Below are 26,660 nucleotides of genomic sequence, written 5' to 3'. Positions count from 1 at the left end.
CCTGTAAACACACACATAAATACACACACTGACAAAAGAAACACACAAAGAAGGATGTTGCTGTGACAACCAGCTTGTTGTATAATGAAATAAATTAGTTCTCAATTAAAGACATCAATAAATTGCTTATAAAAGTCAAATGTGACCAAGTGGTCGTTGATTTCTGAATGATGTCCAAGAAAACATGTGAACAGTTTAATGAGTGAGAGAAGTGAGAGAGCAGTACTTACTTTCCTGCTACGAGTTTGGCCTCCCCACTAAACCCACAGCCAACACGAGCCGATCGGCCCATTTCAGCACTGACAGCTGGTCGAAATCTGAGCGTTTTCTTATGTAATTCATACCTTAAATCGATGTGTCTTTGAGCATTTTCTAACATTAGACTAAAGTCACTTCCGTACTTGGAGACATGACGACAGACTTTTCCACATCTGGAGGACAGATCAAGTAAGAGGCCCGCAAGCACCTCAACAGGTTCGATCTGTGCAGTTAACCGTAATGATCCACTAGATGGCAGTGCAGGACTCAAACTACACTGATATTCCTCCCAACCCTCCACCTGAACATGGATGAACAAGGTCCATTCCCACGTGATGATTCCACAATAGGGAACTGAACGACTCCAAGCTGAACGGAAGTCAGAATTAAAATAAACCCACCTTTTCCGAAATGATGATACAGATGTTACATTTAGTCAAATTCAGCCAAGCTACTCAACAAAAAAGCAAAAAGCAGCGGCGCGTGGCATTAATCACATTTTATTTGATATTTTTCCACACATCACCATTAACATCATCATCTGCTGTAACTTAAACTGGAGCTCAGGCTGGCAGCAGGAGCTTGAATTCAGAAAACTAGACGTTTCCCCAGCAACCGAGTGAGCACTGAAAACAGTACACCCCAGTTCATTTGACTGTATGGCGGGCTCCGTCCAACACTGCCAGTCGACTGGCCGCACGTATCTGGAGAGGCTGAAACACCAGCTGAGGAAACATGTAGCTTTCATGTGGTCAGATTTCTCTCCTCGCAGAAGTAAACATGTCTGAGAGCAGACTTGGGACTTGAAGATTATTATGGCTCAAAAGCAGGTACTTTTCCAAATCCAACATTGTTTTGACACGACTACTTTTTAGCGTTTACATGATGACAGAGATTCCTCACACGTTTCTTTTCTTCCACAACACATATCTTTCATCTGTTACCTCCAAATGAATTAAAGATCCCCTTGTGAGTCTATTTAAAACTGAAGCACTGGCACAGAAACGTTAATCGGTGAGTGATAATTACCATGGTGAGCGCACAAAGATGACGCCTCACTTATACACCACTGTGGCAAGCAATAAAAGCAATAACAATATAAGGAGGGGGATTAAAAGGGGTGAAGAAAACAGATGAGTGACGGTGCTCTTATCACAATATTAGAATTAACCACAGAGCTCAGAGTATGAAAATATGATCATGGAATGTCTGAGATAAAAGTCTAAGGTAATATTTCTTTTGCTCTGATATGTGACTATGACATTGGTCCAAATACATCTTATAGAAAATGTTTCCTTTTCAAACACAAAGCTGAAACGCCCCCAGGTAAACATCACCGCCCAGTCCCCACAGTGAATATTAGCAAACTTACAGAGCTGAGGTGTATTGATGCTAAAACCATCGAAGAAAGCAGGTAACATGAACTGCTGAGAACCTCAAAACGTCACTAGAACAAAAGCGAGCGTGTCTGAGTTTCCCCTGGCGCTTGAGAGCGAGATAAGGTTGTGTAAAAACATCACAACAGCTGTGCAATATTAAAATGAGACTACACGACTTGAAGGCTTCATGTAGTTCAGTCGGTAAAAACGGATTGACAATGTGCGGCATTTTGCATGTAGAACAAAGTGACAGTAAAACCCTCGGAGCGGTGAACACACTAAGTCAATAGGAGACCAGCAGAAGTCTTTTTCCTTTTCAGCTTGACAGCAAAAATATGTAAACCACACACTGAGAGGGCGGGGCCTTTGGGGTCATGGGAGGGGCTTGGCTGGATGAAGACTTGGAGGGCGGGGCTTAGTTGTGTTAACTAGAACATAAAACCGTACAAGAGAGCAGGTCACATGCTGATATGATGAATGGATGGCCGTGTTGACAAGGACGAGGCGGACAAGTCACCTCACTTGGTGGGGACGGTGGGCGAGCCGGAGCGGTGGAAGTGGATGTTCTGCCACTTGCTGTCGCGGCGGTGCCAGATGCGGGTCTCCTCAGACTGCATGGTGCGAGGCAGGCCACTGCTGTCCACGTACTGGGTCAGCCGGATGTAGGCGATGCAGGCAGCCTCTTCCCCAATCAGGTGCACGTGAGGGTTCAGCAGGATGGTGTGGATCGGCCGTCTGACTTTGGACAAAGCTAGGGAGGCGGGCAAAGATCACAGACAGGTTCAGCTCCAATGAAGCTCTATAAGATCAGCGTGCTGAACCAGACAAAAATCAACAGCTGAGCCCTCAAGGACTTAAGAGTCAGTCAGTGAAAGCTGATATATGCAACTCATTTCAGCTCTCATCATATCTGCTGTCAGTTAGGTTTGCTTTATTGTTCTAGGTAGGTAGGTAGGTAGGTAACTTTATTGTCAAATATGCTACTGCACAAGACATATAGCATGGATCTGTTCTCTCAGACCTGGACACATGACATACAAATCACAGACAACATAAAGACCACAGACAGGAACAAATAAATAATTCGATAAATACACAGCAGGATACATGCAACAAAATAAAAGTTTGGTATGCTAGTTAGCTTAGCAGCAGGTTCAGAAAAAGTGGCTACAGTTTGGCGGCACACAGCACAGTCAACCTATCACAGTTAAGAGCAGCGTTCATGCCACTTCCTGGAGCCCCGATCGGGGTGGAGATGCATATAGGAAAAGTGGCTAGGAAAGTGCTTTAATGTAAATAAAACCCCAGTAATTTCATTGGTCTGATGGTGACTGGGCTGCAGAGCATCATGGGAACTGTTCAAAGTTCATTTCAAGGCACCGTTTATTGTTAGTTTTAAGTTTCATAGTTTTAAGAGAGTTGAGAGAGTAGCGCGACTATTGGTTCTTAATATCAGGGAAATACTCCTCCTTCCTACTTGACATCCTAAGAACGTTTTTCACTTTTGAGATTAAACCCATAAAAATTACACCATAAAAATGATAAAATGTTTGCACAGTTTTTACAAAGGGAAGATGAAATGTGCAGGTGACGAGGCCCTACCATTGTCAAAGTAGAAACGGTGGAAGTCCGTTCCCTCCACCAAGTTGCCCAAGGCTTCCGGCTCAAAGGAAGTGAGACCTGGATCACAGATTTTCCTGGAAGACAAGGAGCCACTTCACGGTCAGATCCTCGGTGGGCTCAGGAAGAGAGAGCAGGAGGCGACTCACGTGTAGGCTTCGAAGTCGCCATTGTTGATGGCCTCGATCAGCTGCTCGGTGACCTTGATGATCTCCTGCTTACGAGCTGAAGACAGAGACACACAGACATGAGGAGGGAGCCACTAAAACACACCCATGTCATACTGAACAGCAGCACAGATGAAGGTGGGCCAACGTGGAGCACAACTTCCAAACACCACGACACCAAAGTGTTCAGGGACAGAGAGTTGAAAATACACTTCCACGCAAGAAATGAGAAACTGTGGTGAATTTGGTCGACATCAAGGTTACCTTTCATGCTAAGGAGGTAAGCTAGGAGACAACGGATGCAAAGATAAGTGCTCTTGTCTTTGCTGTAAATACACCCAACAAGACCAAATACGTGTTGTTTTACCTCCATCGGGGTCAGACAGGCTGTTGTTCCCTGCTAACTGCACACTAACAAGGTCAGCTATGCCGTGCAGGGACACCCAGACAAGGCCGAGCACTGAGAGGCAAATCATGATCGAAACTAGCTGCTACAACCCCTTTGGATCAGATCACCGAAGTAGAGCTTTCTCAGAACATTTAGCAAAAAGGGGCTGGTACATCCAAATAAACGTACTTCCAAAGGTGAACTTCTGCAACTGGACTTTATTCTTTAAACAGCTACCAGTGGTGAGTGGGTGTTTGTATTGTTGCACCAAAGATCAAACTGATTCGAGTGTCCAATACAAATACAGCCTCTTGACCGAGCTAAACTTTGAGAGCTTTGTCTGAGGGAGTCAATAAACCTTTAACCAGAGGTGTCGAACTCACAGACAGGAGCAAACAAGAAGTGAAAAACACAGTGAAACAGAATTCAATTGTAAATGACCACATCTTCTCATGACAGCTTAAACTATTGCAGTTGCACTTTGGGTCATATGCTATCAGAATCAGAATCAGAAAACTTGTTTAACCCTAGGGGAAATTGTGTTCGTAACATGCTCTGTACACAACACATCACAATAAATAAATTATTTTAAAAAATAATATGATAAAGTGCAAAAAGCTATACAAAAGAGCTTAGAAACAATGTGCATGAAAATGCAGATTCAAGAACAGAATGAACAAAAAAACGTGCCAAAGAATCCTTCATTGTCATTTTTTTCAGGGATGACTTGTTCGTTTTTTATTGCCAACGGAAGAAAGGACCTCCTGTGGTGCTATGAGGACGGAAGTTGTTTATTTTGAGGATTATAGAAAACATGACACTGAAGAAGAAACTGTACTGAAAGCATGTTTGCCTCTAAGGAAGCCTACATTCTCTGGTGAGTGGCTCTCTTATATTATCCCTTTCAATGGGTTGCAGAGCACCAGATTTTTTCCTGCTGCAAGGAGACAGTTCACCTGGCAGAGCACATGTGGACAGATGACACGCATGTCAAGGGTGCAGGAATCGTATCATCATAAGCTAAGCGGTTGAAACTTGTGTGCCTCAACTGGTATTTACATCATTTTTAACACTTGGTTGAGGGACTGTTCAGTAAAGAATTGTGAATGTTCACAGAGAGTTCAAAAACTAGCATTCAGTCTATTGACTTACACTCCAAGTCGCTGGGTCCCTGAACAGACAGGGGTTCCCCCATATTGGCCTGTGTGTGGGGGTGTCGTTGGACACAGTGACTCGAGTCAGAGGGGTTCGATAAGAAGACTAAAAGAGAGGAGGCCAGGAAAAGGAGCAGGTATGCCATAACTATTAGGCCCAACACATACTGGCAGCACTCCTCAGCACTGGGACACTCAGTGGGAGAGAACCAGTTGAAGGCTGAAGAGGTGGAAGAGGAGGAGGACAAGGAGGAAGATGGAGGCGGGAAACTGGAGCTGTTCAAATCTAGATGCTTAAGATGGTAGACTTTGGGTGTTGGAGGAGCTGATGGATGGATACATGAAAGAGTTTGAGGCAAAGATGGATTGACTCAAGCATGGGGATGCAGGAGGTGACGTGCAGCAGTGACAGCATGAACGAGATGGAGAAAAGGACAATGAATTAATGGAGGAAATTTTGGACAAAATGGATGGATGAGAACATGAAGGCGCAGCCTGTTTACAGTCCAAAATGTATTGTACTGCAATGATGTTCCTGATCATTCAAAATCTCCAGCAGTGAGATTTCAGATTGAGCATTGTGCCAGTGCCACCACTAATACTATCTTTGTTGGAATATATATCTTATGCTCGGTATATGAAAGTGTGGTACGCTCCCTCTGGTGGACAGTCGGACCCTGTGCGACACTGAAAACAGGAGTATGAAACTCATTTTGTGGAGACCCATAAGAGAGAGGGACTGAGCGAAGAAGCCTTTGAAATGTAATATTTACAACACAATGGATTTTTGTTGATCATAAATTCTGTACACAAGTGCATCTTGGGTAAGAGCTTCTTTTGAAAGTGGAGCAGCCAAATGGGTTTACTGGAGCAGAGAAAAAGATAACCCAACGGGCACAACCAACTGAGGCCATTAGAGTGTAGCTATTGCTTTATGTGATCATGTGATCATATACATGCACGCACACCTCAGCATGGAACATGCGTGCCATACTACATGAACTGCAATGAAAATACTACTATCCTACTTATGATCAGAAGAGACATGCCCCATGAGGACACACTGCAGAGCTTTAAAATAACATGAAAATAAAATGGAGCAGAGACCGTCCTCACCTCTGACATCCTCATCTTCGATGGTGGTGTTGGCACTCTCGCTAGACTCCTGACAAACGACAACAGACAATAGTGAGGTGCGGTTAACTGAATCAGCAGGTCCTGAGAGATCACGTGGCGAAGAGCAGAAGCTGTTGACAGAAACGAAAGATGAGCACGCTGCTGTCCTTCATGAAAGATGTTGATGCCAGGCCACTTCCAGACCCCTTTAATAGACAGTTATCATGCCGTTTCATCAGAGTGGAACCACAGAGACATTGACGCAGCACCACAAACAAAACGACACACAAGCCTCATCATGATGGAACTTCAAGAACTCCCAGCTCAGGCGATGAACCAGCAAACCTTGGAGGAACCACAGAAGTTAATACATCGCGCTCCTTTCTTCACCATAGCAGTGCAGAATGAAGATGGGTGACAACACATGCTTCTAAAAGGCCACGCGAGCTTAAGACAAGGCTCAGGAACACTGACAGGTCTGAGAAAGCACAGCCATGCAAACAAACATGGAGTCCAGTACCAGCCACTATTAATCACCCAATTCATGTTTGGGAGACCATGTTTGACCTCGACTTATTTCACACTCCCTGAATACATCGAGAAATACTTATCATTGCACACATACCACATCGACCACAAAGGAGCAGGCAAAGCATCAAGCTTTGGGTGGTCCACTCCACATACGTTCTAACTCACGTGAACAACTTAAGTAGAGTCTAGAAAATAACTACATTTAATATAGACAATACTCAACAACCACTCTACCAGTATAAATCCTGAGTATTCTTTGGAATCAATTCACTTCACTAAAATATGATGGTAGACACATCTTTTTACAGCATCCTTTCACCGATACACTTCATTCTCACTCATTCTCATACTGAAGATAAAAGTCCCCTTTTCTTCTGTGATCTTCCTCCTCAGTCAAAAACAGATTTTCAAGTACTGTCCCAAATCTGGTTCTGAACATGACCAACAATGTCAAACTTGATTTTCTTACAGTGTGTTTGTGTGATTTCCCTGACCTTTGTCGTGAGGGTGTCAGAGCTTGTTTCAGCACACACTCTCCCACTTAAGAGATCATGTGTGGCGGTCAACAGTCAGGTGCCATTTTACCACTCAATAAATACATTCTTTTGATCAACATGGGTCACTGTGGTGATATTTTTATCATACAAACTATGTGAGGTTGCCATCTGAAGCCCTCTGAATGACTCCCAGATTTCCACAGTGATGTGCTGTTTGACATGTTCATGTTGCAGAATAATATCTGTCATTCCTATTCTTGACTAAAAGCATTATATTTGTTAACTTGTATACTCAGTCACAGATATCATTAATGTGTAGGAACATCAATTTGGGAGACTGAACCTTGCTCTACTACACATTAGTTACTGACGCATGATTCTCACAGTTGCACAATCTGTATTCCAAATAGTCTCTAACTGCCTGTGTTGTGTAGTCAGTGGTGAAACTCGTGCTTCTGTACCCGCCCATCGTATCCACACCCTCCGTGTTTCAGATCACATCACAGGTAGACATTCTCTGTCCTCAGAATTCCTGAGAGTCAGTGCTAGGGTTCAGGGGAGCTGAGTTCCAGACAAGTCTAACAAAACTGGAATCTCAGCAGAAACTTGAGCTCCCACTGCAGTTTACCATTGTCAGAGAAAGAGTTTAAGATAAGGAACACTGAAGATTGAGCTTAATGAAAGATCAGTTTCTGGTCAAGCTGGAAAAAGTAGTATAGTATAGTTCAGACGGCATCTAGAGTGAAGTGATTAAATCATGACCTTGCATGGCGGACTGGTACTGTGCACGTAAAACCCCATGCAGAACGACGCAAACTCTCCAGTCACAAGTCAGAGAATACAGGCAGAAGCACAGGTCCACAAGGCACACAGCATCAAACCAACGCTTCACACTTGGTCAGTTTGGCTGATACCTTGTTTCCATCAGCTGGGTTGTGGATAACTGTGGTTTGAGGCTCCTGATTCAGGAAGAAAAGTCAGTGCAAAGTGAGCGTGAGTGTTAGAAAGCAGGGGATGGTCACGGAGAATAACGGCGGTCAACCAAGAAACAACGGACGACAAGATGGAGGTTCAATCACAAAGATGCAAAACTGGTCAAGGCAGATGGGGTGAGACAGAAATCACAGATCACTCAAGACTGACTGAAATCCAAAGAAAAGAACACTGAAGATCAGTTAAACATGGAGAACCACACTCTGACAGTTCATCAAAACCTTTTAGATGCCTTAGAAGCGTAAACTCAAGGATATCTGCTTCAGTCCGTTGAGAAACAAAATGATCTTTTTATGGGGAACTTGCACGATTACTTTGTTGTCACATGTATTTCCAAATGAGCTCTCACTCACTGTTGTTACAGGAGCAAGTCAGTATGGAAACTACCTGCAGCACTTATAGTTTAGTGGAGAGTTTCAACACAATGCAACTTTGCAACTTTATGCACCACTTGGTTTAAAATATTTTTTCCCTGTGGATTGAGAACCTTAGATAGCTTAGATAGAGCAAATTCAAACCTTGCCTAATACAAACCAAGTTGCCACTAAAAAACAAGCTTATATTGTACATTACAGTGATTTTTTCGATACAGTTACCGGTGCTGCAGAAGACACCATCTAAGCAGTCAGTTCAAGACCAGAGCATATAGTAGCAAGACTTTGAGGCAGCTGGACCTAACTGGATGCAGAACCCAGATCCAGATGGGTATTCATTCTATTGTTAAATACATTTATTTCATATTGTTGCTTGGACCAATACGTCTGCAATAGACACTCATGAGTCATTAAAAAAAATAGTGAAGAGGCAAAATGAAGAGCCAAAATATTTTCATTTATAATGTGATCAAATGCTCAAGAACACCCACGTCTGGGAAATAAATCTAGTTATTGATCATGTTAATGTCACATGCAGAGCTAGCTAGTTGTGAGAAGAATAAAGTCTAATCTTTAACATAACCACTATGATGTAAATGAGGTTCATTTATACACTCAGGGGGCAATTGGAGATTTTTCATAACCAACAACCTAAAAGATAAAGTTTTAACTCTGGAATTTATACCTTTGTTATTTCAAAGGATTCACAGCACCTAGACAAAAAGTCGAAGACGAAACTGCTACCGACATAAATGCAGTCAACTCCAAGACAGGACAAGAACTTAAGGATGTGATCTTGAGAGCAGGTGTGAGTACTACAACAGCATCGCCTACTCCAGACTCCTGGTTTCAAACGATGGCTAATATCCTTTCAGATGAGCCGCACAAACTGGTGTGCAGATTATGATCCTGAGACGGTAGAACAAGGGTCTGCTGACATCAGTTCAAGTTTAGGAATAAGTTGATACAGCACACATTTTATGGTCCGAAATTGTCACCATGCAATGGTCCATGGGCACCATTGCAGGAATCAACAACAAAGGAAACCTTAGCAGCATGGTGGTAAAGCAATACACAAATGTAGGCGGACAACAGTGAGACGACATCATGCGCTCAACAAAAACTTGAGGGGCAGACTACACGGTGAGGGCCATGCAGACACGACAGTGTGCGGACAGACGGGTCGTGTACCAGAGCAGGAGTGGTCACAGGCTCTTTGGGGCTGGTGACCACATTGGCCTTGTTGTTGATCTGGAAGGACAGAGTGAATGGACAAACAGCGGACCAAACAGGACAGGAGTGACAGCTTAGTGTCCAGAGAAGAGAAAAACAGAGGTGCTCAAGAGCCAAGGGTCCAAAGGGGCATCAGCAAGTCAGAAAAAGCAAAAACCAGTCAGCAGGAGAAGGTGAACCAAGGAGGTGTCATCACATCTATTCATCTATCCACAATGCAGAGTGGACTAATGGAAGTACTGCAACACACAGGTGCTGTCCAGCTGGTCAACTATCCGAGTTAGCTACGTAAAACTTCTAATTTTTGGTAGCTCAGCAAAGGGATCTCTATCATGGTTTCTAAGAATCAGGAAACACTGTTTGACTTGCACTGTCAAGAAGGAACAAAGACATTATTTCCCCAAGTCAGTCATGCAGTGTCTCCCCCTGTCAGGTAACTTTTCACAAAATTCCTGCACTACTCGCTATTCTATTTAGCAGGAGGTGCTAACAGTTGGCAGCTAGCTCACCCTTAAATGTTCAGAACCATCTGCCCTCCTTTTCTGTCACAACACAAGAGAGAAGAGGAGGGATACTGAGCAGGAGAGACAGAGCCAGAGCAGCCAGTGAAACAAACAAAAACTAATTGAGTTTACTGATGTGAAAGTAGGACATTTACAGAATCTCACCTAATCCTCAATCCAGTTATGAGACATTCAGGACAGCGGCGCTTGGTTACACTCTCTGACATCACTTTCCATAATTACAGCAGCCGCACTGCTTGCGTGGCACCAAGTTTAAGTTAGGAAAGCAATGGTCATGGATTTTGATCATTTGTTTAGATTGACTAACTCGATCACAGAGTTGCTGAAACAAAAACATTAGTGAAACCAGGGGCCTGAGACCAAGACCAATGAGGGAGATGAGACAAAGAGCGAGACCAAACTGAACACAGAAGCATCCCACAGTCATTTAGACACACAAATATTTCTTACTGCAAAAGAAACTAAAGTATTTTTTATAAATAAAACAAGAACTTCAATGCATTCATTCAGCAATAAGTTTGTTCTGTATTCAGTTTGGTCTCCGTCTTGGTCAACGCTCTCCTCATTGGTCTTGGTTTTGATTCCATCTCTGGCCTTCAAGATAATGGTGGACTCGGTCTCTTATATACTTTGGTCTCTGTCTTGACATGGTCTTTGTGCTGCAGGTCTTCAGGCCAACAGTGACAAGGACAAACATGCAGTACGGCAAGTTAGGAAGAAGCTTGTCAGACAAGTGCTAACACAAGAACTGGAGTCACTGCACAGTTGAGAACACCAAGCTTCCTTGACAACTCTAGGTCTTTATATACCATACTGGAAATAATAAATCCACTTGGCATTCACAAAAAAACTTGCTTTTACAGCAATACAAAAGCCCTGAACATCTCCTGAGAACAAAGAGCAGCGACTGGTAGTGAACTTACTTTGACACCGTCAGGCTTTTTGTTCAGAAGACTCTTGGCTGCTGCAGAAGAAGAAAACAACAAAATTGAATGAAATTACAAAAATATACAGAGAGAGCGCAGGCAGGCACACAAATTTAAATTTGGCTGATTAGTAGCTATTTAAAAGAGGAATTCATTAACAGTGGGAACAGAGGGAAATGCAAATCAGGTAGATGAAGTAAATCTTGGAGGAGCATTAGCGGAGAAAATGCAATTAGGTTTTTCTGATGAGGCTTCAGGACGATATCAGAGATTTGTCTGGATTAGTTTCTTTTGAATACAGAGGAGACAGTTGTGCGTGTGGAGAGGGGAGCAGAATGGGCTTCATGCATCTTTAAGTGAAAGTAAGAGGTTGGTTAACATGAGAATGTGAGGTGAGCAATACAAGCTTTGCAGCGTGTTTGCAAATATGTTGGAGGAAAAGGAGGCCAAACTTAAACGGTGACAGATCAGTTTTGGCTGTGCGAATGTGGACCAAAAAAGACTGTAGCCATCTTAACTGCCACTCATACTGAGTTTGCATAGTTTGAGTATTTTTTTTTTTATGAACGCAAATTGAATGAGAAAAATGCCATAATATGTTTCAGTGAGTTTAGTGGCTTGGGTCCCATTGAGGACTAAGTTTGAGGACGTTCTCCTTGAGACTTTTTGTTTTCCCCACAACATCTGCAAATAGGTGAAGAAATCACTGAAAGCTGGACGTCAGTGGACAGGACATGCCTGAGTGACTCAGATATTCCACTACAGCAGTGGGCTTACCTTTTCCATCAGTCCCCACACCACAGAAGAGAAAGAGACACAAGTGCACTCAAGTAACCACTTATGTTGTGTGATCACATTTACAATATACACTTCAAAACACTTCCTACTATCTTATATTCAGTCGCGGTGAATAGAAATCTCAGGATGAGCCACTAAAGAAGATAAATACAGAAGTGAGATTTGTTAGTTATAATCAGTCAATCAATCATTGGAGCCTATTTCGAAACCTTTTCGAAACACAGTCATAAAGAAGAAACCGCCTGGTTGCTGTGAGTCAAAAGAACTCAATATGGACTGCAAGTTTTAAAGGCCAGAAGCACTTAGCACTTCTGCACTGTGGGGTTCTAAAATGCCCTTTGTTGCACTCTTAAGACTCTCAAAGGTGTTATTTTTGGCACCATCCAGCAGCGGACAGAGGTCACCATGATGACTGATGTGAGCTCTGCAGCTGTCTTTGAAAACTTATTAAGACCCCACTTGTTTGGTGTTAATGCTCACTACAACTTTTGACACATGTATTTTTGTATTTTGAAATCCAATAAACGTAGAAAGAGTTGACACTCCAGAAAGAAAGACCATCATCTGTAGCGCTTCCTCAGCTTCCTTGTATGGTATGGTTCTATTTCTTCCATGTACTCCCCTTTTTGTAAACATCAAACCAACCTGAGAAGTTGCGCGTGGCGAGCATGGTGGTCAAGATGGCACCCTGCCAAGAAGGAAAAAAAATACCAAAACACATTGATTTATGACATTATTTCATCTTCGAAAAAGTCATCAATTCTCACCTTCAGTTTCCGTCTCGCGTTAAACTTCTTCAGACACTCAACAGTTTCCTGTCTGTGCATCATTGAAGCCACAGTGGAACGTTGCTGTGGACAAAAAAATATGTTGTCACATAAGTCAGGCGCAAGGTCCAACCACATCAGTGACAGAAACATACGCAAATCCATGGATGTTTCAGAGCGTCGGTGGCAGTCACTCTTTTCGCTGGATTGATGGTCAACATCTTGTTGATCAAGTCTTTGGCCTCAGGCGTCACCGTGTCCCACTCTGGGGATGGAAACTGAGCAACAGAAATTGTATTTTTGAAAAAAATTGATACATACTGCCGGTTAAGACATGACCAGACAGTGAAGAGAAGGAAAACCAGATAAAACACGTGTTATCTAAAACACACTTCAAAACTAAACTGGCCACTATTAGATCAGCTGTTTGCTAAGCAGAAAGTTGCCTTTTTTTCCCAGCACCAGGGAACTATGAGGCATAAAAAAGGACGAGATCAGTGAGAACCCCACACTCAAACATGACCCTACTGAACTTGCTTAGCGAAAAGAGGAACAGTAGGACGGAGCATGCGACAGTTGATGTGATCAGTTGTTCATATAACCTAGAATTTAAAACTGGAGTTGATGATGTGAGAAGAAACATTTACTTTGCATTGGAGGGAAAACATGGTAAAAAAAAGTGCTGATGACAAGTAATAAAATCAAATCTCACATCATAAGCTCCAGCTTTGATCTGCTGGTAGAGTCGGTGCTGGTCCTCGTCCCAGAAGGGAGGATAGCCCACCAGCAGGATGTACAAGATCACACCTGCACAAACAGAGAGCTTTGTTTATTCATGAAGTACCACATCACTACAGTACTACATCACTGAAGCACATTGTATTTGTGTTTAATCTCAGACTTCAAATGATAATAAAATGCTGTAGCAATTATTATACTGCACTGCAATCAGACAAAGTAAACAGCACAGATGTGTTTGTGTTGGCCTTCTGGGTAACTGTGTGAGAGAAAGCTACTGAGGAAGGCGTCTGCACACGCACTCCCATATTCCAGCATACTGCTAGGTAATTCACAATGAAATACAACATAAAATAAAGCAAACCTAAGAAAGAAAAGGTTTCCTGGCATGAAACTTCATCTCATCTAAGAAAGACCGATAGAGGCAAAAGGTGATGCATCGGGCTGCTTGGGGGTGAGTTCTTGTTACTCATGAGGCCTGGGACATAAAATCAGTCAAAAAAAAAAAAAAAAAAAAAAAAAAAAATCACAGTCATGATTTACTGTCACTAAATGCTTACATGCAGTGCATTTTGGAGACATGAGCACACAGTGGGATAACAGAAGGATAAGAGAATCCAATGATAGCAACCGTGTGTCCCATTGTTTCTCTTAATCGCGCGTCCCTCTCGCATATTAAGTAGCTCCGCTGCTGTCAATCCATGCAATGATTTTTCTTCCTTTTTGCCTGGTACACCAGTGTCACAGGGGGCCAGAGCCTTCCAAATTGCAAGATGTGCGAGGCAGGGGGTGCCTAGAAAAGTTTGTCTGTGTCGTTTTGACACAGTTTTCATAACCAGCACCAGCCAAAACAATAATTGTCCATACTATTCTGACTTCACCGACTGATGAACTGCAATGCAAAGTCTCTTACCACAGGCCCACATGTCCACTGGCTTTCCATACGGGTCTTTTCTCAGCACTTCAGGAGACAAGTACCCAGGTGTCCCAGCAAAACCTGCTCATACAGAAATAAACACATTTATGATCACTCAAAGGTAGCTGTATTGTGCAGACAGAAACATCCTGCGGCCTTTAATTTAGAAGCTGGAATAATTATTAAGTAACTGAAAAGGAAAAGCAAAAGTGGCGACAGACACTCTAAACCAATAATCAAATTAAAAAAAATTCTGACAACCAAATCTCGGAAATGACTTGGATATTTAATTTTATATGGAGACAGAGCCGTCAAATTTGCTGTTTGATACTGTCCTTTAAACAGCCACACTCAATGGCTTCAAATCATCCTTCATTGCCAGGAAGTGCAGCAGTGCCAACAGGCCAATGTAACAATTCCGGCCTCAAAAGAAAGCACAGGAAACATTACTGGCCCTGAGCAGTGCCTACGCCATACCAGTGTTAGTCATCTGAGTCGGAGTTTTTAGTCAGGAGAGAATGAATAGCTTCCAGGTGGAGGGCACAGCTCCAGTCGCAAACCAATTATTTCCAATATTCAGCAGGGAATAGAAGATCTAGGTCTGAGATTCACACAAATGGAACTCTGTAAATGAGCCGGAAGCTGCGGAACACCTTGTGTTGTTCAGTGAATGTGAACATTATTCAGGATTATTCATTGGCGAAGCTTATACCTTTTGAAAGTGAACCATATTTCACCCAAGCTACTACACAGACTTGAGACTGACTGGGAGTTCAGGGTCCTCTTTCCTCCTCAAACAAAAAGTCTTAAGACTTGACAAGACAATTTCAACATTTTATGTAATGTTTGGGGAACAGAATTTGAATTTCCCCACAGTGGGTCAAATAAAGGACCTCTAAATATCAATAGATATCTTTGCCACATGCATAATGTGATCGACATTTTAAATAAATTCTGTATGTATTCGTAAATGTATTAGAATGTAGAATGGGTGCATATATTCAGGTCACATTTGACAGTAGAGCTAATTCTGCAGGACATATAGCTGATACTACGCTAATAAATAGTCAGGAAATGTGTTAAAAAAATCTTACCAAACCAGGCTTGTTGGTCTCCCTGGACTTCAATAGCCAAACCGAAATCAGCAAGTTTCACCGCTGCCCCCTTCAATTTGCTGGCCAGGAGCAAATTCTCTGGCTACATCAAAAGAAAAGTAACTTCATCAATCATGAGGGGAAAACATGCACAACTAACGTCACATTTCTGTGTGGGGCAGAGGTCAAACACAGCAGTTGTCCAGATCACAGTGGACATCAGCGACGCAACAGAGTCACATCTGATTCATCTGAATCCCAGCCAGGTTTTTGGTCATCCCACAGCAGGGATCATCTCAATTATAAACTGTAGGGCTTTCACCGTGATGGCTGGGGGTTTTGGTGACTCATACTTGCTGGTAGGTGGGGGAGGAACTTCAGGAAAGCAACTGAGGGAACCAGTCATGATGCTGACATTTTCGCTTATGAATCAAACCAGATCCTACACAGTAAGTAATGTGTGATAAAATGCAGCACCAACAACATTGATTTCTTTCATCGCAAATACACAAAATAATGTGCAGTGATGCAATGTGTGCAAATGATGTCTTTATATATATATGTGTTATGCTGTTATTACCCACTATATATATATATATATATATATATATATATATATATATATATATATATATATATATATATATACACCACTGCTGTGTTTACCTTGCAGCAATCCAACATGTTATGGGATGACATGATCCCACATGCATTACATAAGAAATAGTCCCATGATGCTCTTGCGCTTGAGCTTTTTTGTTTGTTATGGTTGTATTTGTTTGGCTTTGTGTTTCTGCAGCCAGCCGTAGTTACTGCCTGGCAACAGCCAATGAAAGAGCAGCCAGCAGCCTAAACGGTTGGCTGCAGATGCAAAACGTACACGGGATGTGAACCAACCACCCGCCAACCTTCATTTGACTAGTAAATTCAAAGTAGAACAGAAGTGGCGTGGAAACAAAAAAAGTCAGCATGATTTATAACTATTCATGAACTTGAAGTCTTGACTCCATTTTGGCTCTTTTTTTAAGCTTATGGATAAAGCACAGCGGTGGAATGTGTAGAGTAGTTTAGTGTCCATAACACTCTAATGTAGATCAGTGAAAGTAAGTCATGTTTTGAGTTCCATTCATTTGAGTGTTTGGCCCTCATCCTCTTCCCTCTTAACAAAACAGTTATTTAACTATCATTTTGCAGTGTGCAGCTAGGAACTAGCTCATCAATAGATAGGTAGCAGTAAGGTCAAGAGCATGGCGTGGATACGTCAGCAGACTGGAGCAGACGACCAAATCATGTTCGATTTCTCCATTAAGACATTAGGATGAAGTAGATCCATCCGCTTGATCTCGTGACATACTTTACAAATGTTCTTCAAATATCTGTATCAGAAGAATTTCAGTGATCAATGAAGCAGCTTTGGAATGTTCCTTCAGAAAGCATTTAGGCGCAGAGAATTCTACAGACATCTTGGTGATGTCTGCTATTGCTTTTTCCCTGGACGTCATAAAATGAAGCAAATTGTCATTTTATATTTAACAGGCCTTTTTCATGACCCCTCACCAGAAACAGAAATTATTGTGGCCATTAACAGTACAATGAACATTTAGGTATCGATGAATAGAAAAATCGGGGTCTGAAAAATGTTTTTCTTTCAGTATAAATAATGATTCCAGACCTCAAGAAAATGTTTACACAACACAGACAGAGCCCACAGTTGTGTCTAACTGGAGTATCACTGCTCTTTATTTTCAGCTCCATTAACACTTTTCTGAGGCTCCTCTGGGGTCTGCAGCCAGACCGATGCTGCTTCACAGCAGACAGCAGAGGTGGGTGAGCACGAGAGAATATGAGGAATGGAGAAGGAAAACCACCCTCCCCGGCGAAGAAGGTCAGAGCAGCAGGAAATTATCTCAAGTCCCATCTCAACATACCTTGAGGTCACGATGGACCACACCCATCTGGTGGCAGTGGAGAACAGCCTCCAGTATCTGCTGTATACAATGGCTGCAAGGAAACAAACCATAAATGCATCAGTAAAATGGCAGTCAAAACACAAATGGCAAAACAAAAAAAACTTTGCTTAAGTGTTGTTCATCTAAATCCCAACAGAGGGCACTGTTTACATGCACATCTTACAAGACAGCCTCACGTAACGTCTCAGTACCCAGTAGCCATCTGAGCGTTGCGTCTGAGAATGATAAATACGGAAGAAGGGAAATAAATAAATGAAAACAAAAACTAAAGTAACAAAAATAATAGTTTGTATTCAGACTCACTGGTCCCAAAACTCCAGAATAAATAAAGAAAATTATGATATACATTCATTGTTATTTTTGAGGAGACTGATTAATGTTTGTTTGTATTGACTCACAGCTAAATCTGTATCTGGAGGAAAAACTGTATGAGCAGAAGACAAGACTCATCCAGTATGGCATCGATTGGGTTCAAAAACTATGACATCATGTCAAAGATGGGTAATGCAGAATGCATACAAAATAATAATAAAGTCTGCTTCAGCACTGTCAGAGACAGGTCTTGATGTTGGAACGGTCCATATCCAATTTTGATCCATTCAGAACAAACTGTGTAATGTGATCGAATATGGTGAGGTTTATTTGCTCTGCACTACCACGTCCTGTCGATAGGCTTTTCAAGACAGAGTAGGTGGCAACAGATAGACAGCAAAGTTGGGTTTCATAAATCCATATTTAACTGAGAAAACACACTGTCCGACAAAAAAAGTCCCAAGATAAACACTAGAACAGTGAGTTTGGCATCACATGGGTGCTTTAATCTCAGTCCCACAACCAGCAAAATAAATGCTATGGCATCTTTCCGCCAGATCCTGGATCACTGAAGAAGAATCACAATGGATCCAATCAAATGTCCTAGGCATAATTTTCTCCATGAGTCAATGATGGATGCCAAAGACACCTACACAGGTTTACAGCCTTCCCTTTCTTTGATGACTATAAATAGGAACTGCCAATAGCCAATGTGACTCAGTCGATGAGCAGCCACAATAAGGGCAGAGTCAAAGTCTAAAGCTGTCAATTCTCTGCTTCTGATGATTTCACTTGAGGACCAAATATGTTCTTAGCGGCTTATACACTCCTGCTGTGATAAAGTGACTAGTCACCTAATCATACAGCGGTCATAATGCTATTGTTGCACAAGGACTGAATCAGGGTAGATTTTCTCCAACAACTTACCATTTGTTAAATTTTGCCAAACAACCATGCATGCACACACTTTGTTATGCTTGATGAAGCATAAAAACACAAAAGAGAAACGATAACAATAACACCACTGTTGAGTGTCACCTGGCATCAGCTTCACTGTAGTACTCTCTGGCAACAATGTCCTCGAACAATTCACCGCCAGTCACTCTGAAATACGAAAGAAAAGTATTCATTTTTTAACTCAGGAATTATAGCTATGTCATTGTCTATATTATATGAGAATGACATTTCCATTCACTGCAACTAACTACAGAGTGATGTGTCATCATGTTTGTGCATCTCAAGTTCTACTTCAAGGTACAACTAACAAGTGAAAAATACAAAAACTAGACGCAGTAAAGTTAAGCATCATATTTAACACAATTCAAACAAATAGAAACAGCAACTTGTGAAACAGTTATCATCGTAAAATGATCACTCAGTGTTTGCAGCAGTGATAGTTGACCTTCTAGCTAAAATGATTATCTGAGTGATATAATGAAAACAATGGGAAGAGCTGAATTATTTTATTTCCATAATAAGTGAAAGCTGTGGGATTCACTTCCAGACCTTGAAATGTTCCTCTAACTAGGCCCTCTTTCGCCTAACTTCAGTTGAGACTGCAGTGATCACAGCCATTTTCCTACCAAAGAAAATTGGCTTGCTTGTCGATTGACCATGTGACCTACGGTGTCAGGCTGATGCACTTACAAATCAAAGACCAGGTAGTGGAATCCTTCCTCCGATATGCTGTCGTGCAGTCTCACTGTGAAGACACACATGGACGTCGTGATCATTAAGAACAAACATGACTTCACAGGCCTGATCATCCAGTGAAACCTGGACAGGTCGCATATCGACCACCACTCACACATACAGACAAGTGAGACTCTTTAATTAACCCTGGCTTGTTTTCCTGTGTTTCTATAGGAAACCACTCCAGCACCAACAGAACAGACTTCACAAAGAAAGGACTCATGCTGCCCCTCACTGGATTTCAAGGGTTTGAAATTAACAATGTCTCAGGAGCCATAAAGTCATCCTACTGGGACACATGCATCTTCAGCTGGTGACAAATCTCATGCATCCTGACAAGAATTGAAATTCAGGACACTGTTGTGTACATCGGGACAATATAAACTTAAATCCTTGGACACCTGCATGACGCGGAGGCAAGAAGTAAATTTCGAGTGCTGCCTAAGAACTTAATGTGCTGAGCACACGAAAAGAGACACACAGACTACATCAAACAAAGACACCTCCACAGACAAGGAAAAGGTACCATTTACAAGCTCAGTTTATATTCATGTCAGTTGTGAGTCAGCATACAAGCATCAGTACTCCAGTGTAGTGAAAACAGAAGAGATAAGTGTCCAACCAAACGGCTGATTATATTATAAATGGCCAACTCTGGACGCGGTGCTGCGATTCAAGATCATCACACGCTCATTCTGCAGGGATTACAGGGACTGCAGAAAACTGCTCAGACGCAGACAAAACAGGGTGGTGCTTTTCAGTAGAATTAAGAGTGAATAAAGAGCAAAAAAGAAGAACCAATGAGTTGCGTATCAGTCGTCGTGATAAGATCAACTTCCTCATTACACTAGACGAACATGTACGTCCAGAGTCTAGAAGATCGTATCTCTTCAACTTCTCAATTTTTAAGGGCTATTTTGGTCACCCAAAAGGGAGCACACTAACAACCGAACACAGGTCACTCCCACCATCATCTGACTCTCATTAACACCTGCAGAAGAGATACGAAGGTGGTGATTACTGTCGGTGGTATGTGTGTGCTTGCGTGTCGAGAGAGAACTCAGACAGGAGGAGCGGACAAATGTACATTACCAATGTTGGGGTGTTTTAGCAGCCGGCAGATCCGAGCCTCCCGCTCCAGTTTCTGGTGATCTGAGGAGAGAAAAATCAATCAATGAATCAACCCTGTCTGAAAACTGGACCAGACCCAGAAAAAAAAGTCCAAGGAACTTTGATTCTTATCTCCAGTTGATTCAGGCGCATGTAACACCACTTTCCTGAGAGATTTTCCAGGTTTATACCACACTTTATGGCAAACCGATCCTATCACTTTCACAAGTTCATGCTTTATTCTGACCTTTTCATTCATCCATCATTGTCAACAACCGAATAGTTAGATAGCAATCCACCTGTAAAGGCCTGAGAAATAAAGTGAAAACCCCAGTGCAACTAATAAACTCAAAAGGAGTCACACCAAATCTAAATTAACCCTAATACCACGGTCCAACTGAACCCAGGGCGTAAATATGCCAAATTCTTGAATGGTCATGTCCAAATACAGCCATCGAACTCCCATACACAGGTACAACTTGCCCATACCCGGAGACACCAGTCAAAAAATGAAAAACGACAAGATCCCAAAAGCAGCATTCAGACTGCTGCAACTCAACCCCAAAACATCCACCCATCTCCACACAAGCAGTTGTGACTCTTGACATAAATCTCAAAGTCAACACACGTGGTTCTGATGCAGTGAGTGCGACTGGGAGAAACTCCAGAGAGTGAGTCAGGACATCCCAGCTGTCTGTGTTTGCTCTTGTCCTACAGATGGTGAGAGAACTGCACTGGTGGTGTAAATCCTGTTATGTCACAGATGAGCAATGAGACACGCCGCCAAGCCAGTTCACCTGGTGACCGGGATTACAGGCCCAGCAAAAGCACATCCTCCTGGTCAGATTAAGATTAGAGGGATTTTAGTAGTAGTGTCAATGTGAAATGATCACAGCTGGTGGGAGATGGATAGTTAAGAATATTCCTGGATGTTACAATTTGCCAGAGACATTTGTAAGTCTGGGGATTAAATAAGTGTTGAAAAGAGGGGGCCTTCATTTGAAGAGTCATGACCTACTGTGCTCCAAACAAGTTACAGCAAGACATTCATGAGAAATGTGTCTCAAGAACAAGTTGTCGAAAGTGAAATTGAAACGCAAGAGCTTTTTTTTTGTTCCTGTCTACAGTTAAATATTTCTGACTAGAAAGTGCTTCCCCTTTGTCTCCTTGCCTTGAACCTGGTTCAACTAATTCCCGCTCCAACCAAACCACAGACCGATGATACAAAATAGAATAGAAATGTAGTGTTGAATCATTTCCACATTTTTTTTCCGACTGACGAAGACATGACAGGGCTATTTTAACAAACTTGACGGTTTTATAAGATTTCTCACACCGCTCATCTGGTTCTGCATCAATCACCATTAGGTTGGGAACATTCTCCCACACAGACATTAGTGTTCCTGAGCAGAAAATCACAAATGCATCCAGGAGCACAAACACAACATGTTCTATCAAGCATCTTGGCGAGTTGGAAAAACAATTCTCACTTGTCCCTTCTCACGTCGCGGGTGACTAATGGCGTTTGAGGAATGAAGGGAGAGAAAAGGTGCGGCTGCTGCAGAAAACACCACAGGTTTGCACTTTTCCCATGTAAACTCAAATTTACGGACAAAAAGAGTCGTGAACTCAAGATATGAAAATAAAATCTACATATCAATCACACTCCTGTCCATCAAGATGGCGTCCATCTTAACAGTCCGCTGAGATTCTCAAGCTGTCAGTCATCGTCTGGGATCATAATCAAGCGTTATTGCTGGTGGCGCTGCAGGTGCACTGGGGACTTCAGGTGTGGGTGTAATTTGATGAGGGATAATTAGATCATTCAAAATGCAATTAGCGGTCGCTCTCATGCTTGTGGGTGCATTTGCATCAGCACTGTAGACGCACTGTAATGAACAGAGAAACCTATGTGCTAGGACAATGAGTATCTGATTGATATTGACATAAAATGCTGCAAAACCCGCAACAGTTTATGAATAAGAAGTGCTTTCAAACGGCTCAAGTGGAAATGATCAGTGTGAGACGATCTGTTTGTCTTCACACACAGGTGAGAACCTCACAGCAGCATGTATATTTGAGTTGAGTTGAAGTGAAAACTCAAAGCTAAGATTCAAGTTCTTTCGGACGAAAAGTAGCTGTAGTTTATTCACCGTCTGTGCCCCACTTCTGGTTATAGTGTGTCTTGAAATCAATGTGTAAATAACAGTGACATGGTGTATTTAATATTAAAACAGGTGTATCAATTTGAGAAATAAAAACAAACACCAACAAGTAACAATGAAGAGCAAACAATGGCAGAATTTGAGTTTTAAATGAAACACTGCAAATGACAAGCACAAAATGCCCTTTAACACCTTCCACAAAACGTGTGAAAAAAAAATCCCCGCTTGTGATGTTGCTTACTTCTGTTACACGTGGGAGATAAACTTTGGCGTTGACTTTGTCAAAACCTCTGCAATCTGGCAGCTGTTTGTAATGACAGCTGTTAAAAAATTGTACACATCAAGTCATCAACACAGACAGCCGCGAAGGGACCACGATTCGATGTCTTGACAAATACTACAGTCAATGAGTCAACAAGTACAATGGACAAGCCCAACATGAGGTAACAAGGAAGGATTTCAAAATTGTACATAATTTGTTCCTAATCCCTGAGAAGGCATGTACATCCCCAGCGTGCTAGTCTGCCCTGGTATAAATTTAGATCTTATTATGCAACTCCACGTCATTCTGGGCCAAACCCTGTAGCCTGGTTTGGCCCTGGTTTTCAGATACTCATACTTATGTTCAGATGTGGGACAAATTGCGGCAAAGTTTCGGCCATTAAAGGGCTTGATGAAGGCCACAATTTGAAGACCACCAGCCGAGAGAACTGGCTTCAGTCATCACACATCTGGAGCGTTCAACCGACAAACACAAAATGAACAGGTGAAGACACTAAAATGATGAGTTAAACAGCTTTTTTTCCCAAAATGGTTGAAACGTGGCAATTCCGTAGATTCAACGCTGGACAGGCTTGTGAAGCCTAGAGGGGACGCACACAAATATGCGTCAGGGGAGCAAACACATTTAGACACAATCCGCTGAACGCTGCAGCTGATGCAATGTTTGTGGATCTAAAAATAACTTCTACAGCACGAGACTGATTATGCCACGACGGACAGCTTCAACGTTAAGTGTGTGTTTGGGCCGAGCCTGAGGTGACAGAGGAGGGAGACCAGGGTAAGTGATAAGGGAGGGAAAGATGGTGAGCTATCCAGCTGGCAGCGACAGATTAGAGAACAGCAGTTCAGGAATATGCAGGCATGTTCAGTGAGTTACACATATGCAAATGTATGGTAAGAGGATGGTAGTGAAGAGTGAGTGGAGGATGAGATCAATTCATTTGTGAAGGAAATAAATTGATTCACATGCACAGGTAATTAAGAGCACACATACATCAATGACACCTGTGGGCAAAATAAACCATGCACCCTCCATCTGGTAATGGAAAACAATGAGACCTCTCGCCGGTTTAAACAAGTCCCTCTGATACCATAATTCAACAAAATTTTGGACATGAATGACCAATGAAGTGGAAAATTACTGTTTGAAACATGTGAAGGTGATAGTTAACCTGGTCAAGACTTAGCAAGAATGCATTAAATGATGCAGTAAATGAGTATTCAAGGGTTCTTTTCAAGGCAATCTTATCTTAAGTTGGACTTTTGCTCTTCATTATATTCATTAGTTAACTCAATAACTTAATTTCCTCTGACCATTCAGTGTCTTTCCTTTTACCTTTTGACCGGTCACTGTTATTGATTTGGAGCAGTGGGTAATGTGAAACTTGTGTGCAAACATGTACAAAAAGGATGAGAAAAAAGGTGTTCTTTGTCTTCCATTGTACCTCACATTCTGTGTGCTACTCTCTGAACACCCAGCGCTCTGTTTGGAGACTAGTCTGATTCAACGTTCGTCATTAAAAATTTCCAGAGCACCAATAAGGCTAGCAAAAGTCAAAATGAGGAGGTTGGTACAGCTTTGGTCCTTCCCAGAAGGAGAAGCAGAACCACAGAATGGAAATCTATCATCATGCCAATGGGAGCCAAGTCGTCCTGGAATGCGCCAAGATACTGTCCTGCCCATGAGCAGGCAAACTCTCAAAAATGTTTGCAAAAATGTTCATATGTCAACCCAAAGTGCAACAACAATTCGGCTAAATATAGATACAAACATAGGTTGAAGTGGGACAGGAAATAATTCAGAAACATGCCAATAAAAAGGTTGAGACAGTTGTCTACTCCTTTTTTTTTAGTTCAGAGATAAGAAGTCAGAGCAGTCTGTTTTCGACTGAAAATCTTGCCATTGTGCGAAAATGTGTTATCGAGAACTAAAACTCATTGAATGGACTCGAAAAGCAAACATTAGAATACAGCACTGACAAGTCCTACAAGATCATCGACTGGTAGCACCGTAAGACAAGCTACATATCATACTCTTTTCACATCCATGGCTTAGCATTCAAGCTGTAGAGCAGAAGGTGACGTGACCTGAGAGGGCAGACCCGTGACAATGCTGAAGGGTGGGAGACTCCTGTCACAGCTATCACAGCATGCTTGGCAGTCAAAAGAGTCATGCGACACAAACACGTCACAATTCTGCTGACCAACACGTTCATCACTCACATTCATCTCGTGGTCCTGGAACCCAGCAAGCTCCCGGGATGCATTTTTGATTACTTAAGAGCTTAGCAATGAAAGATTGATTAAGAGCAGAGACAAACAGTGGTAGGAAAGATGACGGTTGGCAAAACATGCATTTTTCCACATGATGGAATCTTTCCACTAAAACAAGTTTAAAGAAAGGACATTGTGATGCAACAGTGGGTTGATGCTTTAGCTGTTCCTATTTCTTAAAGTTGACAGAGAATTAACAGGAAAAGGACAAACACAGCTGCGAGGCAGCAGAAGTTGGACACTCAAGTGGATAGTGAAACCATGTTAAAAATTAAGGAAGCGTAAACGAGAGTTTGCAGCAAGTCTTCGTTTCATTTTACACTTTAGAAAGGCGGAGGTAATGGCATGACTTCACTGGGTGACTGAAACATCTTAACGTCACATTGAATTGACAAAAAAGCGGTTTCTCTCTCTTGGCCTTTGTCACAAGGGAAACACTTCTATTAAGTGTTATTTGGTCATCAATATTTTCAAACCCTCTGTTTATAGAAGGAGTCTCCAACCACCAGATCTGCGGACCGGTACCCGTACCCACGGCGGGGAGCCCATCACGTTGTTTGTGGTCGAACCATAATGCTGGCACTGGAAGCAGCACAGACTCAGCAGCAGCGCCGTGTGTTGTTGCTGAGGGAAGTGCCTCATTGACTTCACAGCAGTCGATTATTGATAACAAACACAACATGTGACACAAGTTAAGATCATAAGTGTGCGAAGCGCTCAACTAATGAGCTTAGATTGTGTGTTACTGCGCTTCTAACTCAGATCTACAGATCATCAAATAAAATCAACAGAAAGTCACTGCAACTACTGATGACATCATTGAGCATTTCTTGAAATATGTTTCTTGCTGCGCAACAGCAGCTGGGCAAATATAAGCAGATCAAAGTCAGATGAGTTAGCAGTATCCCTGGGACGGACGTACAGAGGGATGTAATCGAATGAACAGTCTCATCTCTTCTAAAATCCAAACTCACTTTAGTGTCAGGTTACACATGGCAAGGGGCTGCAGCCTACATCATGATGTTCCTGTTGCTCTTTCACAGTACTTTGACAGTGAAAATATACTCCGATATTAAATCAGTCCGTGCCTCTAAAATGTAGGACACACAGGACTGGTTTACAGAATCTCACAAAAGTGGGTTTCAACCCTCACATTTATTTTAATATCGTATTATTACATATTTTAATGGCACTGACGATATGACACTTTGATCATTGATGCAATGTAAAGTAGACAGGCCTGTGCCAGGAAAATATTGACAAAAATGTGGGAGGGTATATTCACTTTTGTGAAACAGAATTCCTGTAACAGTTAACACCCTGATGTACAAAACTGTCAACGTTTTGTAATATCAACATGGCAAAATCTGACCCACATTTTG

At 42.1% G+C, this 26,660-nt stretch overlaps 1 protein-coding gene across 22 annotated transcripts in view; it reads right to left on the bottom strand.

Annotated features, from left to right (window-relative positions):
- Positions 1-742: 742 nt before the first annotated feature.
- camk2d1 (calcium/calmodulin-dependent protein kinase (CaM kinase) II delta 1) overlaps positions 743-26,660 on the bottom strand; it is a 48,955-nt gene continuing 23,037 nt past the window's right edge. Inside the window, exons 3-21 of one of the 22 annotated variants that reach the window (XM_053858908.1) lie at positions 20,540-20,599; positions 19,403-19,457; positions 18,794-18,859; positions 17,402-17,474; positions 15,474-15,576; positions 14,377-14,460; positions 13,438-13,532; positions 12,881-13,003; positions 12,726-12,809; positions 12,604-12,646; positions 11,158-11,198; positions 10,220-10,252; positions 9,669-9,728; positions 8,025-8,069; positions 6,083-6,131; positions 3,689-3,709; positions 3,407-3,482; positions 3,240-3,334; positions 743-2,388 (exon numbers count right to left, since the gene is read on the bottom strand). In XM_053858908.1, the coding sequence (XP_053714883.1) occupies positions 2,156-2,388; positions 3,240-3,334; positions 3,407-3,482; positions 3,689-3,709; positions 6,083-6,131; positions 8,025-8,069; positions 9,669-9,728; positions 10,220-10,252; positions 11,158-11,198; positions 12,604-12,646; positions 12,726-12,809; positions 12,881-13,003; positions 13,438-13,532; positions 14,377-14,460; positions 15,474-15,576; positions 17,402-17,474; positions 18,794-18,859; positions 19,403-19,457; positions 20,540-20,599 (1,439 nt within the window). In that variant the 3' untranslated portion in view covers positions 743-2,155. The remainder of the gene's footprint in view (positions 2,389-3,239; positions 3,335-3,406; positions 3,483-3,688; positions 3,710-6,082; positions 6,132-8,024; positions 8,070-9,668; positions 9,729-10,219; positions 10,253-11,157; positions 11,199-12,603; positions 12,647-12,725; positions 12,810-12,880; positions 13,004-13,437; positions 13,533-14,376; positions 14,461-15,473; positions 15,577-17,401; positions 17,475-18,793; positions 18,860-19,402; positions 19,458-20,539; positions 20,600-26,660) is intronic. The other 21 variants (XM_053858887.1, XM_053858886.1, XM_053858888.1 and 18 more) reach the window with 21 other exon arrangements.

Source organism: Synchiropus splendidus, chromosome 3 (assembly GCF_027744825.2).
Source record: "Synchiropus splendidus isolate RoL2022-P1 chromosome 3, RoL_Sspl_1.0, whole genome shotgun sequence".
Taxonomy (NCBI): Eukaryota; Metazoa; Chordata; class Actinopteri; order Syngnathiformes; family Callionymidae; genus Synchiropus; species Synchiropus splendidus.
The sequence above is the reverse complement of the archived record's forward strand: the minus strand, read 5'-3'. Positions and strand labels throughout refer to the sequence as shown.